The sequence below is a fragment of the Catharus ustulatus genome, chromosome 22 (assembly GCF_009819885.2).
Source record: "Catharus ustulatus isolate bCatUst1 chromosome 22, bCatUst1.pri.v2, whole genome shotgun sequence".
NCBI lineage: Eukaryota > Metazoa > Chordata > Aves > Passeriformes > Turdidae > Catharus > Catharus ustulatus.
In genome coordinates this window covers 10,145,756-10,159,769 of record NC_046242.1, presented here as the reverse complement: position 1 = coordinate 10,159,769, position 14,014 = coordinate 10,145,756, and the positions used below count along the sequence as shown (strand labels likewise).

Below are 14,014 nucleotides of genomic sequence, written 5' to 3'. Positions count from 1 at the left end.
TCTGGGCCCTCTGGATCAGTGATGGGGCTCTCCTTGCTCTGCTCTTCCTCCTCCAGCATCCAGTGGGGTCAGGTAGGCTGGGGGGCCCCAGGGGCAGGGAGAAGCACAGTTTGTGCACACAGAGCACAGGACACACCTGCAGATGTGTGTTCTTCTCCTCCACTGCTGCTGGCCAAGAAGTCCAAGGCTGTTCTGGCCAATATCAGCAATGGTGTGACCAGCAGGACCATAGCAGTGAGGGCAGTGATTGTCCCCTGTGCTGGCACTGCTGGGGCACCTCCAATCCTGGGGACAGTTTTGGGCCTCTCACAAGACAGACCCTGAGGGGCTGGAGCGTGTCCAGGGCAGGGAACAGAGCTGGGAAGGGTCTGGAGCCCCGGGAGGGGCTGAGGGAGCTGGGAAAGGGGCTCAGCCTGGAGAAAAGGAGGCTCAGGGGGGACCTTGTGGCTCTGCACAAGTCCCTGACAGGAGGGGACAGCCGGGGGGGTCGGGCTCTGCTCCCAGGGAACAGGGACAGGAGGAGAGGGAACGGCCTCAGGCTGGGCCAGGGGAGGCTCAGGGTGGATTTTAGGGAAATTCTTTTATGGAAAGGGTGGTCAGAACTGGAAAGTGCTGCCCGAGGAGGTGGTGGAGTCCCCATCCCCGGAGGGATGGATGTGGCACTTGGGGACACGGGGCAGTGGTGGGCTGGGCAGTGCCGGGGCAATGGCTGGACTCGATCCTGGAGGTCTTTTCCAACCAACGACTCTGTGCTTCTAAAAAAGGAACTGACGGCTTAACCCACCTCCCTGCCAAAAGGAGACCTGGAGACACAACTTGCTGAGGGGCTCGGCCCCACAGGAGCGGGTCCCTCCGGGTGCTGGATTTATCGGGGCTGTGCCTTCCCGGGGGGCTGGGGCCGGAGCCGCTCCCTGCGCGCAGCATCCCCGGCTGGGCTGGAGGATGCGGAGGAGGGGGCGGCCGGCGGGAGGCCCGGCGAGGAAGGGGTTAGCGGGGGCCGCGCCGCAGGGCTGGCGGCGGAGGGTGGTCCCTGGCCGGGCCGGGGGAGCGCGGCGCGGCGCGGCGGGGCTCGGGCTGCGCTCGGGGCTGCGGGGCCATGGGGCACTGAGCCGCGCCGCGCCGCTCCCCTCCTCCAGCATCGCCCCCTTTCAGCCCAGTTCTTCGCTTCTTTGATTTCATTTCATCCCTTTGATTGTTTTTTTATAGGATTTTTTTCTCTCTCTCCGCCATCCCCATCGCCCAGATCTCTGTGTGCCTCCTCCCTCCATCCTCCTTTGAATAACTGGTCTGGGAGCGATCTGGGGGGGCGGGGGGGGGGGGGGACAGTGGAGCCGAGCAAACCTGTGGCGGAGGAGCCGGCTGGTGGAGAGGTGAGTGAGGAGGTGGCGAAGGATGGGGAGCTCGGGCTGCCCCCCGGCCGGGCGGGGACGGAGGGGAGGGCTCGGAGGGAGCCGGCTGCGCGAAGGCAGCGCCCTCCCCTCCCCGGCTCGGGGGCACCGCAGCTCCACTGGGAACCTGTTGGGGCTTCAGCCAACGCTGCCAGGCGGCTCAGACGGGCCGGCAGCCGAGCGATCCCCGCGGGGGGACCCGCGGGTGGCCCCGCGGGTGGCCGTGGGGTGCGCGGGGAAGATGCTCGGGATGCTCATCCCCTCCCCTCGGTACCCAGCCCCGCGCTGTGCGGCGGATCCGCGGCTGTGCCCCCGAGCCGGCGTGTGCGGCCGTGGGCGCTCACACGCGTGTTTGTGGAGTTGCCATGGAGCGGCACAACAGCACTTGGGCTGCCCAAAAAACCTTTTTTTTATTCGTTTCCTGGTTCCCATCTCGTCCGTACCGGGTGATGTAATGAGAGCTCGGTGTCTATGCGGTGTCCTGCTCTCGGGGAGTTGGACACGGATGGAGAGCCGATCCCAGAGCAGAGGGAACATCCGCCATCTGTTTGAATGGATGGGTCCTAATGAATCTGTCAAGCCCAACAAATGCACTTGACGGAGGAATTCGGCCCCAAACACCTCCTGATGCCGCTGTCGGCGGCCAAAATGCTCCTGAGCAGCGTGGTGCCCGTCCCCCCGCTCCTGCTCGGAGCCGCGATGAGCCCAGCCCCGGCTGATTTCAGCTGATTCAATCACCAGGTTCAACACCTGATTTGCAGCGCTCGCCTCTTGCTTTCCCCCTCGAGCAGCCCCAGGGCTGCAGCGGGGAGGGCTGAGCCGGGTCCTGGCTGAGCTGTTACGCGGTTACTCAGCAGCTCCTCAGACCTTTCCCACCCACCAAGTTTTGCTGTTTTCCGCGGAGCAGCTGCCTCCCCCTGAGCGCCGTGCCGCGCTCGTCCGCGGGGCGCCTGGCGAGCTGTGTCCCCTCCCGGTGGCTTTGGGAGTGCTGGAAGTCCTCGGGATACGGATGGGCTGCGCCGGGAGATGAGAGCGGGACGGGCGCTGCGGTGGGAGCGGCTCCCCGGGCTGTGGGTACCGGAGGAGAGGTGTGTGATCCTGGGTGGCTCCGAGGGCTCGCTGGACTACAGGAGGAGCTTCCCGCAGCCTGGGAAATGGAATTTGCCCGTTGTCGAGCTGTAGAATAGCTGCACAAGGCCGGCACTGGCACAGGCTGGAGCGCCCAGGGTGCTGGCATCACGTAGGCAGCTGCCACCGAAATGACACACTTGATTGAAGGCCAAAAGAACCCAATACGTAACTGCTGTGATTAAGCTCCATATGATGCCTCAGAGCAAGTAAAAACCCCTCCTTCATCTCATCTTGCTTGTAACGAGACAGCCGTTGCAGGGATCTCATTTGGGTCATGTTGTGGCTTTTGGGGGATTTTGGGGGGGTTGTTTTGGGTCGTTTTTTTTTTGCTTCTGGCTGTACACACCCATGACCTGCAGCAATCCGCACCCCCGCGATGCCCCCTGAGAGCCTTGGGCTGTAGGTGTGCTCCTAGCTGGGAATACAAATCCAAGCAGGTAAGAGCTCCCGATGCCATTTCTTTACCAGGGAATTTTCCAGTTGGCTTCCCGTGGGTTCCTGCACGCTCCCTTCCCCTCGGAATGCATGTGTGGGACTGTTCCCGGGAAGGGTTTGACGGGGAAGCTTCATCCTTTCAGTTTGGGGAGTCTCGGTGGATGCTTGGCTGTTTCCTCAGAGGATGCGCTGGACCTGTAGCCAAATCCTCTCTGCACTGCACCTGTGGATAAAGGCTCTGCCCGGAGGGGTCTGCATTGCTCGGGGCAGGATCCGCAGCGGGAAAGCTCCCGGGGGTGTCGGAGCTTTCCCGTGGGGAGGGTCTGTCCTGCAGGAGCCGCGTTCTGCTCCTCGATTCCTCGGGAGTGTGCAGAGCTCGGTTGGTTCTCACAACGCCTTAAGTTCTCGGTGGGGCAAGGCTTTGGTCCTGGGAACGGAAGGATTTCAGCAGGGAACAAAAACACTTCTCTGCCCTCGAGCCCCAGGGCAGAACTTGGCTTGCAAAGAGAAAAAAAAACCAACCAAACCAAAACAGAGCAAAAGGCACAAAGGGTAATTTAAGCCAAATCTCTTTCCTTGCCCACCTCAGCTGTGTGGGGAGTGGGGCTGAGCCTCTTTTTCCCCGCTCCCCCTCCCTGGCTTCATTTCCAGGCAGGTTCTGTGCAATCGCCATGTGCTGGAGGGTTCTGCTGCTGCAGCCGATCCCTTCCACACCACGGCAGCTCTGTAACTATACATGGATTTAGAAACAGCATTTTGGTGGTTGCTTCTCTGGGCTTTCCTGCCCCAGCCCAGAAATGTTTCAATGGCTGGTCCTGTGTGGCTCCCTCTGCCTCCAGGAACTCTGCCCCTGTAAATTCAAAGCAATGCAACTTTCTTGTATTTCTTTTGAAATGTCCTAAACTCTGAGCAAAATCATGGCTTGACCCATGCGGTGATGGTGCTGTGCATGTTTTATTTTCCAGAGTTGTGGTAAACTGAGCAAAATGCGCATCAGGAGCTCCTTGGACTACAAATACCCTCCACCATAATTTTAGATTTGTGCTCATAGAGCTTTCATTGATTTAGGATGAAATATGGCAGGCAATCTATGAGGCAGAGCCTTTTCAGAAAATGCTGGGGATGTCAGAAGAGAGTGTTAATTGTAGCCAGGTGCCTTCCTGAGGTGAACTGAAGGGTTTTTCAATGTTGTGTAAAGAGACCAAGTCAGTTTTATTCAGTTCATACAGTCCCCAGCCAATGATGTACTGGGAACTGATCGTATGGAGGAGCTCTGCAAGGCTGGGGAGGCTTTAATTGTGGTTTTAACCTGTGAATGTGGTTAGTGTTACAAGTGTGAGGCAGAAACTCAAGTAAATCCTGGGTATTATGCAATAGTTCTTGGCTATCAGGAAAAGAGGGCAATAGAAACAAACTGGTTTATAGCTCTGCTTTTAATTAACTGCAGCCTCCTTCGATAAAAGCACTAACATGTGAAAATGGTTCTCAGAGTAAAGACATTAAGCAGTGGTAATAAAAGCCACAGTCTGAATTTAGTCTGTTGAACCTGGAGCCCATGGGCAGGACCTGGAAAATGTAAAGAAATTCAGTGGGTGGTTCTTCTAAAAGTGCCCTCTCGTTCCTTGAACTTAACATCAGCTTGTGGAGGCTTGCTGGGCATCTCTGCATTTGCATTTTTACAGCAGGAGAAAAGCAAATCTGAAACACCTGCACCGAATTCTGTCCTTAGGTCTGTCCCTCAAACATCTGCACTGCTGCCCTTGGGTCTGTCCCTCAAACATCTGCACTGAATTCTGCCCTCAGGTCTGTCTCAGACACCTGCACTGCTGCCCTTGGGTCTGTCCTAGCTGGGGCTTCCAGGCCCCTTTTTGGACCTGGGCCTTTCCTGGACCTCCCTTTCCCAGCACTGTCCCACCATTTCACTGCCTGGAGGGGTTGGATTCGTGTTGTTCCGTGCCTGGAGCCACTCTCTGTTGTGCTGGCATCTCTGCAGGTTTGGTGTCTGTCCCTGATGGGGACACTGCACTGACAGTGCCCCGTGGGTTCATCTCTGAACCCCAGCAGTGAGTGATGTCTGGGGGAGCTCGGTGGAGCTGCTGCTTTGGGGCTCTCTGCTCCTCTTTTCCTCACCCTCCTGTATTTCCGTGCCTGTGCCTAAAGTCCTTCCCTGCAGCAGGGGTTTGGACACTCAGCAATGCAGGAAGGTGAAAATGGGGCTGCTTTGCCTTTGAGCAGGGCCCAGGCAGTGGGGTTTGCCTGTGCTCTCTGGGTGCCTGCAGGGTGCTGCTGTGCCTGGCACAGGTGACAGCACGTGCAGACATACAGGTGACAGCAGGGACAACATCTGTGTGCATCTCATTTCCTTGGCATGCCTGTCTCCTGGCTGCTGGAATGTTAAACCAGAACGTGAGCTGGAATTTGTTTGGTCGTGGGAAGGGCTCTGCTGATGTCCTGCACAAATCCAGTTTGGCTTCCTCCCTCCCCAGCCTCAGTTCCCGGGGTTTGTGCTCTGTTCCTGCCCAGAGCCTGGTCCGGCAGGGCTCAGGAGGGCAGAGGCTCCCAGAGTTAATGAGCTGCAGGTACCTAACGAGGCTCTCTGCCCCTCAGGTGTGCAGGGCTCAGCTGTTTGCAGACACCTCTGAGGGCTTTCCCCTCCTGCCAAGCCTTGAGGAAACAGAGCAGGAAAACCTGGCCCAGGTGAGCCCTGCTGGCGCTCCCAGCCTGTCCCAGTGCAGGAACTGCAGGTGCTGCTGCCTCCGGGGGTGCTGTGACCCCAGGGAAGTGTCCATGGGCAGGGTTGGAATACCTGCACGTGTTTGTGCTGCTGATTAGAAAACGTCCCCAGGGGTTTGAGGACATGTCCAGAGGCTCCCAAGGATGTCACAGTAAAGTGTTCCTTGGGGTCTATTTATTCATTCAGCCTCAGACTCGGCTCTGACCCCTTTTAAAACAGCACTCAAGGAGAAATGGCCTCTCTCCTTTTCCCCCTGGATATCCCTGACCTCTCCAGGGCAGTGATTTCTCCACAAGAGCTCTCAGCACATCAACCCTTATGCAACTGAGATTCCAAAGAGCCGATCAACCCTGCCAGGTATTAAGGTTGGGAAGAACCAGCCCAAGAGCAAATCTCAGAAAGAACAAGAGAAGGAACTCAGTAACTGTTTCCAATTATCCAGTGCTGCTGGTTGCTCTGGTGTTTCAGGAAGAAATATCTCAGGGTCGAGCTTGTTTACAGAGTGTTTGTGGGTTTCAGGCCCAGCCAGCATCAGATTTCTCTTGTATGTTCCCTTCAAATAAAGGCTGAAATAAAAATAAGGATGCTGTAATTTGTGCCACCCCGATAGCTCAACACTGCTCCAGCAGGAAATGATCACTGGGGTTCCTGGAACAGCTTTACTGAAATCTTCCAAGGAGCAGGAGCTTGTGGCAAAAGCAGCACAGACTGACCCTGCTGTCCCTGATAGGATGTGGTGTCTGGGGAATTAGGGATGAGGAGGTGCTCCAGCATGGGCTGGGGCCAGGGGCTGCTCCAGAGCTCTGCAGCCTCACAGCCCTACGGTTTGGCCCTTGGAAAAGGCCCTTTCCCAGTGACTGCTGTGTGTGGGGTCACTGGGGCTTGGGGTCACTGGGCTACTCCTGCCACAAGCATATCTGGATGGATGAACACTCACAGACCACCTTTGCAGCAGTGTTGCAGGCCCTGTGTGTCCAGGGCAGGGGACATTCCCAGTTTCTGCAGGAGTGGAGCCATTGGCACAGCAGTCCCTGCACCCTCTGTCCCCACAGCCCATTCCTGGGTTAGTGACAGCCAGCCTGGTGCCTCTGGACACCTCTGCTTGGGCCAGGTCTCCCTTTGGGTCTGTCCACCCTCTCCCAGCAGCCTGGGATCCTCTTTGGCTGCTGCTTCCCTTGTATCTGGGCCATTGTGTCTGAGGACAGTTTTCCAAGGAAGCTGCTGGCCCTGGATGTTTGGAGGGGAAGTGCTGAGAGTGGATCTTGGTTGGAGTCTTAGACCACAATCCACCCCAGTTTATATAAAATTATTCCAGTGTTGGTGTTGCCCTCATCTCTAATTCCCTTCTGCTCATTTCTGTGTGTTGGTGGCTCCAGTCCTCCCAGCTCCCAGAGAATTTTCTGTAGGAACCATCAGCCATTGCTTTAAAAAATAACCCTCACCAGATGTCCCAAAGCCTCCTTTAAAGACGAGGTCTGGCAGAAGTCAGATTTATTGGAAGCAATTAATTGTCCTGCTAAGAGCCCTCAATGTTTTGGCATTTCATTAATAAGACGTAATCAACCACCAGGCTATTTGGAGTGTGTTACTCTGTCAAATCCACTGTTAATTGTCATTATTTGATAGATTTCATGTTTATAATTACTGGTGTGTGACGCAGGGTGTGCTCTGAATAATTCACTGTGTATTGTTTTGTGAACCAGGGCGCTTGGGGTGCCAGCAATCGCTGCTGCTCGTGTCTCCAGGGCTGATTTATGCCTGGTCAGGGGAGGGAACTGGACAGGAGGGAATGAACAGAAGCTCAGAAAAGTCCCCTCTGGCCAGGCTCAATGAGCCTCAGCAGCTGTGAGTGGAGGAGAAAAGGGCTCAACAGAGCAGGGAAATGTGTTAGGGATGTGTTATGGGGGTTGGGGGTGCACGAGTGACATTTCCTCCCTGCTTTGATGTGCTCCTCAGCCCAAAGCTCTGGGATAATTTTTTTTCTTGCTGTCAACAAGGGCCTTGTTCCCATCATTTATTTCTGAGTGATCTCATGTTGTACTCAGGAAAAAAAAATAAAAAAGAGAATTGAGATCTTGTTGTGTGTGAGCAGCCAGGACTGTGAGGTGGGGTCAGTGTGAGGAGCTGGGCAGGGGTGGGTGATGCTCCACAGCCTCTCTGGAACCCCTGAGCTGCCCTGGGTGCTCAGCTGAACCTGCTCCCTGCTGGCTTTGTCCATCCTGACTGCTGGAGAAGCTGATTTCGGGGAAAGGGCCAGCAGGAGCCCCCTCTCCATGCTGGCAGGAATCCCTGGTGGGCACAGGGTGGCCTCCAATGTGGGAAACAATCCATCAACAGCCCCAAGTTTCCATCCTTTAACTCCACCAGTGTCTTCCACTGAGGCACCAGGGCCTGGGGACAGGCTGGACATGTCCCTCCTGGTCCCACAGGCCGTGTCCCTCCTGGTCCCACAGGCTGTGTCCTTCTTGTGGTGTTTGTTCCAGAGGTTGATCCCCTTTGCCATAAAACTCTGCCTCAATTCCCAATGTGCGTGTTCCTTCAGCTTCCCTTCTGCCTGGAGATTTGAGAGGTTTTTTTGTAGTTTGTGTTGGTTTCCTCCCCTAAATCCTTGTCACCTGAAAAAGGCTTTTTTTGGGAACTCCTGTGTGATGGACACTGTGGTTGTCCCTGGTGTCCTGTAGAGGAGCTCAGACCACAGGAGGCAATGGGAGGCTGGGCCCCCTTAGGGATAAAACTTTGATTCCCAAACTGATTTTTTCATGTTTCCAGGTGAATTATTAGAGGGGAGAAGAGATAAAAGATTTTTGTTGTGCTGCTGGCTTTCTTTTCTTTTAACTTTATATCATCAACTCAGAGGTTTTCCAAGCCTGGAAGATAGAAATTTTTCACTTATCTTGGTTAAACACAACTGGGGGTGGCAGCAGTGACAGAAAGTGAAAGAGGGCAGCAAAAATCTGGGGATTTGTGTCTGCAGAAGGTGAGGATGAGTTTGGGAGTTGAGAGGAAATGCTGGTGAGTCGGCGGTGCTGGCTCTATCGGGCACTTCTAGCCTGAGTGAGTGGGAAGGGTCTCTGTCCCATTGGGAGTGCTGCTCCTGCCCTGGGACACACACGGAGTTACCAGGTCCTGGCAGTCCTCTCCTGCCGGTGCTTCGAGCTGGGGATCAGCCCCAGCCACGGCTCCAAACTAACAAACAACTCTGACTTCTGTGTCCACCTGTGCTCTCACGTGTGCAGCTCCCAGACAGAAGTGTTGGGTTTTGTACCTGACCTGGCACCCTCTGCTCCCCCTTCTGCCAGAATTCAAAGCAGCAGCAGCAGCTGTTTAGAGAAGTGGTGTCTTTTCAAGTGCCCTTCCTCTGCTTTTTCATTTCGAATTTACTGCGGAAGGTGGGAAAAAATCCCAGCACAAAACCTTCTGAAGCTCCAAGTGCTTTGTAGTTCTTGAACGTGGAAGTCTGTGGCTCCTGAGGTGCCGTACATTACATGAGGTTGTCACTCAGATCTTGTTTTCTGCCTTGCAGAGGACTTTTTTCCTTCCCAGTTTCATCTTTGAATGCTGAGAATGATCTGTTTGTAAAGGCTTTTTTACCCAGTGATCACCATGAGGAGCTTTATTGTTGGTATTCCAACCCAGTGTGTGCCAGACCTGCATTTCCTGCCTCAATTAGGGGAACATTTTCTTAGGCTTAGGCCAATAAAATATCAGATAGAGCCCAAATGCCATGAAGGTGTGCCAAGGGCATGTGGGGATGTGATGGGTCAGGGCTGGGAATGGTCCCTGGAGGTCAATTTGGATTTTACCTGGATCCCCACCAGCAGATGTTCAGTGAATCTCACGTGTGTGGGTTCAAATCTCATGTTTGCAGTCCATAAATCCTTGTGAAAGGTAGAATTTTTGTAGATGGATTCATTTGCTGCAAATATGTGTGGAAAAGCCAGGTCTAACTTCTGATAACCACCCAGGAAAGTGGGAGCCCTCCTGTGCCCCAGAAAAGCTCTCAGAGGGAGCTTTAGGGCTCACTGCACTCTCAGCCCAGTCTGAGGAAATGTCTGAGGCTCTCCAGACCTGCCCAGAGCGTTCAGTGCCCTGTGCAGGCTCAGCAGTAGCCTCTCTCTCTCCTCTTTATAAATATCCCAAATGTGCCTTGCTGGGGATTTGGGGCTCTGAGATCAATGAAGATTGGCATCAGTTGTCAGCAAACACAGACTTTCTCCAGGACTGGCCTCCCTGGGAGGATCTATTTTAGGGCCTTCTTTTAAAAGAACCAGACTTTATTTTTCTGCATCCCAAGGCTCCTTCCAAGGCCACCTCTCTTGGTTTGTAGTACAGAACAAATCTGAGCCTGAGCCTGCTCTCAGCCCTGGCTCTCTTCACAGCCCTGAGCTGAGCCTGATTAAACCAGACCTGGGTACTTCATATCTGCAGCTTCAACCTTCCCACCTTGCCAAGCTGTGCATCCTCTGAGCTGCTCCTGAGCCAAGAGCAGCCCTTGGAGCCCTGCAGCCTCTGCTCGGGCTCAGATTGCGCTCAAGGTGCCAAGTTTGTGCACAAAGTAAATTAAAAAAGAAAAAAATCTTTAAAGCTATTGTTAGCAGCAGGCAATGCAGGTGACAAGGGACAAAGTGACTCTTCCCAGCACAAGGATTTTGTCTTCCCTGAAGTGTGCTGGCTTCAAAGTGGGGATTTAGTCCAACTCAGCCTCTCCTATGGCAGAGGTTAAGTCAGGTCTAACCATGACCCTTGGCTGTCACAGCCTCCTTAGAGAGAGAGGGCAGCATGGCCAGCTCCATGGAAAAGGACCAGAGACAGCAGTGGAGCCTCTTTGGGAGGCTGGTGGTGTCTCCTGGCTGGTGCCTCGAGGAGGATCAGATAAGCCAGGAGCTTCCCAGCAGGGCTCTGTTTGCTCTGCTGTCCCCTTTGGATCCAGCTGGAGATCACACAGCCTCCCTCTGAGGACAACAGCAGTGCCTCAGCCCTGGGGAAAATGGGATCATTTCCTCCAGAGTCTCTGCTCTTCTTTGCTTTAGATGTTCAAATATTGCTGTGCCCAGGGAGAAGCATCTCTAACATTGTCACTTCATCTGATGAATTTTTAACAGGTTTAAAAGTGACCTCAGGGACTTCCCAGCTCCTGTTCCAGTTTCTCGACCATCTGGCTGCTTCCTGGATTTTCAATACATTCCTGCATTCCTTTCAGCCCCAGGAAAGTGCTGAGAGAACAAAGCTTGTGCTGGTGTGTGCTTGGCCATCCATGGAGGTGTGCTTTCCATTCTTCCAGCTCAGACTCCCTTAGCCCAGTCTGTGGCAGAGCTGGAAATCTCCACTTTATCCTCATCCCACTTTTCCTCATTTCTGCCTGCCCTGTTTGACACCACAGGGCTCAACATCCTGCCAGGGTGCTCCATCCTCCGGGATGCACGGAATTCCAGCTCCATGGGGAAAGCAAACACAGGATTCTGGCTGGGTGGGACACCCAGGCAGTGCCAAGGATGTTGTGTGTTCCATGCCTGAGGCTGGAAAACCAGGATAGACTCCCCAGGATGGATTCCTGGGCATCCTTTGGGCTGCACACGGGAGAGAGGGGAACAAGGAAACTCTTCCAAGGTGTTGAGCGCCCAGGGAGATCCAGGATCAGCAGAAATTGATCCCAATTCCATCTCAGAGATGGATCCTAGAGCTGAACCTTGGATTTAATGGTTGTGTGGGGTTTCATGGGCTCTGAAAGCCTTTTTGGGAAGAACAGCACAGGGGCTGGTGAGAAATGGGAACCATAGACATGTGAGCAATGTGGAGATGGCTTTTTTTAATCCTGATGGAATATTGCTTATGAAAACCTTCTGAATTCCACAAGTGTGGCTGTGCTGAGAGGCAGGAGCGAGGCTGGCAGTGCATGGTGGGGGTGGGACCTGCTGGGAGCCTGGCACACGAACCTGCCAGGGGACCATGGGGACATGTCCACAGACTTGGGCAAGGGTTCTTTGAGGGCTTTCTGGTTCAATGTCAATGTTTTTGTGCCATTTTTATGATATTCAAGGAGATTTTGCTACTCCAAATCCCCAAACTGTGTTTGGTAATGTCCTGGGGTGGCTTTATGATGCTTGTATCCCCAACTGTCTGTTCTGTTGGTGTTGAATATTGATTTCTGCAGCTTTAAGACTGGTTCCAGGAGTGAAGGGGAGAGAAGAGGTGCAGAGTTTGTTATCAGAGACTGCCCTTGCTCCCCTGCATCCTTCACACAGACTGTGCTGTCTGCAGTGGAAGCAGGAGAGAGCTCTCCTTTGCTCTTGCTTAGTTTATGGCTAGCTGAGGCAGAGAAGTTCCCTGGACTGTGGTTTTGGGTTTTTTTTTCCTTTTTTCTTGGAATTGCTCTGGACTGAAAAAATCCAAAACAGGACAGGTTTGCAAGCTGCCCAGTGGAAAACAAGTCTGTGGTGGGGAGCAAAGCCCCCAGCTCTCTGCTCAGGTGTTGTTGGACAGCTCTGGAGAAGGGGCAGGAGCCCTGGTGCTCAAAGGGAGCATTAGGAGAGGTCAAACCCTGTCAGTGCCCTGCCCAGCAGCTGCTGCTGGTGGAGCCCAGGTGTCACCATGGGGGATGGAGCCAGCAGCACCCCACTCATGGTTTGAGTTTCCCAGGGTCTCGCTGGCACTGGGAACAGCAGCCACAGAGAAACTGGAGGTTTCTGTGTTTCTGACATTTTGGCTGCATTCAAAGTGAGCCTGTCCCAGAATCCCAGAATGACTCGGGTGGGAAGGATCCATCCAGTGCCACCCCTGCCATGGGCAGGGACACCTCCCCCTGTCCCAGGCTGCTCCAACCTGTCCCTGAACACAGCCAGGGATGGGGATTCCAGCCTGGACCAGTCTGGCTGTGCCAGGGCAGCCCTTTTTCCCCCTACATATTCTGAGCACCTGCATATTCCCATGAAGCTTTTATGGATTCCAGCCTCAAGGGCTTTCCCACCCCAGTCTTTGGAGCTCTCCCACTGGCTGCCCCTCCTGGGCCCCTTTTCAGGCTTGGGTTTGGCTGCAGGTTCCTGTCTGAGGGTGCTGAGTGTTTCTGAGGCACAGCTACACATCCCTGGGGGCTCTGGCCCATTTGGAGCATCCCTTGTTAGAGCTGAGAGGTGCTGGATTCCAGAGGCTCTGCAGGGTTTCTGCTGAATGATATTACAGCTTTAAAAAAACTAATATATCTGGGCAGCAGAATTTAATACAGCATTTCTCACTCCAGGGTATCATGGCTCTCCTCCAGCACTAAAACACACCACAGGATCCAGGTAGGAGCTGATTTTCAGCTCTTCAGCCCTCAGGGGAGAGGCATTGTCATTTTTTTAATGGTTGTAGAAGCCAAGGCTGTGAAAGTGATTTCAGGAATGCTTGAAAACCATGTTTTGCTGCTGTTCCATCTGTGGGTGAGTTCAGGGAGTGCAGGGCTGGAGTTTCCTTCACCCAGGGCAGGGGCAGGGGGTGTCAGACCCAGCCCCTGGACTCACCAAGCTGAATCTGCAGTGCAAGCTCAGCCCAGGGGGAGATTTAAACCCCTTTCAAGTGATTTGAAAAATCAGTGTAATTGCTGTTAGTGATTCTTGGGGCAGTCCAATAGTTGGACTTGATGACCCTCCTGGGTCCCTTCCAACTCTGTGATTACCTGTGGAGGTGGTTATCCAGAGAATTGGTCACTGCCTGAATGGTTTATGGTGGGCCTGGAAACCAATGAAGGTGGTGCAAAGGGCTGGAAGTGTCTCTCCTGTGCTACCAGAGCTGGCCTTGCCTCTGAGTGTCCCCTGGCCAGGTAAAGTTCCCATTTTAGTGCCGAGCAGGTGTCAGAGGGCACAATGTCTCAGAGTAAACCCAGGAACTGGCAAGGGCTGGGAAATTACAGATGTGCTTAATGAAACAGAACCCCTTGTTTTCGTTTCTAATGTGCTGCTGGAGCAAACTGGCTCCCAAATAAAAATACTTAAAGTTACGATTAGGATTTATTTACATAATTACTGCCAGAGAAATTCCTGGAACGTGCTGAGCAGTGCAAGAGGAGCCTCCTGGCTCTCCCTCTGTGCTTGCCCGTGTCTCCAGGTTGGTTTGCTCCTGGGGGGTCTGTCAAAGCTGTTCCCAGCCCAGGGAGGCAGGAAGGCTTTTGTTCCCACATGAATCTGTCTATATTGTCTGTGTATTTGGTTTATTGGCTGCGGTGGGAACACATGGCTGAGGCAGAGCCAGATCATCCTGCTGGCTGTGCTGTGCTGGGGCAGCATCCCAGAGGTGGCACCAGGCAGAGAGCCTGGCAGCACTGGGGTGCCCTGGGCTCTGCTCCCCGAGCTGA

At 54.1% G+C, this 14,014-nt stretch overlaps 1 protein-coding gene across 5 annotated transcripts in view; it reads left to right on the top strand.

Annotated features, from left to right (window-relative positions):
- Positions 1–14,014, top strand: part of CALN1 (calneuron 1) — a 140,809-nt gene that overhangs the window by 26,077 nt on the left and 100,718 nt on the right. Inside the window, exon 1 of one of the 5 annotated variants that reach the window (XM_033078555.2) lies at positions 1,077–1,370. The exons of 1 other annotated variant lie outside the window; for it this stretch is intronic. Coding sequence is in view for 2 of the 4 variants with exons in the window: in XM_033078552.2 (XP_032934443.1) it covers positions 2,415–2,476 (62 nt within the window). In the remaining 2 variants the exon portion in view is untranslated. 3 more of the 5 variants (XM_033078552.2, XM_033078553.2, XM_033078554.2) reach the window with 3 other exon arrangements.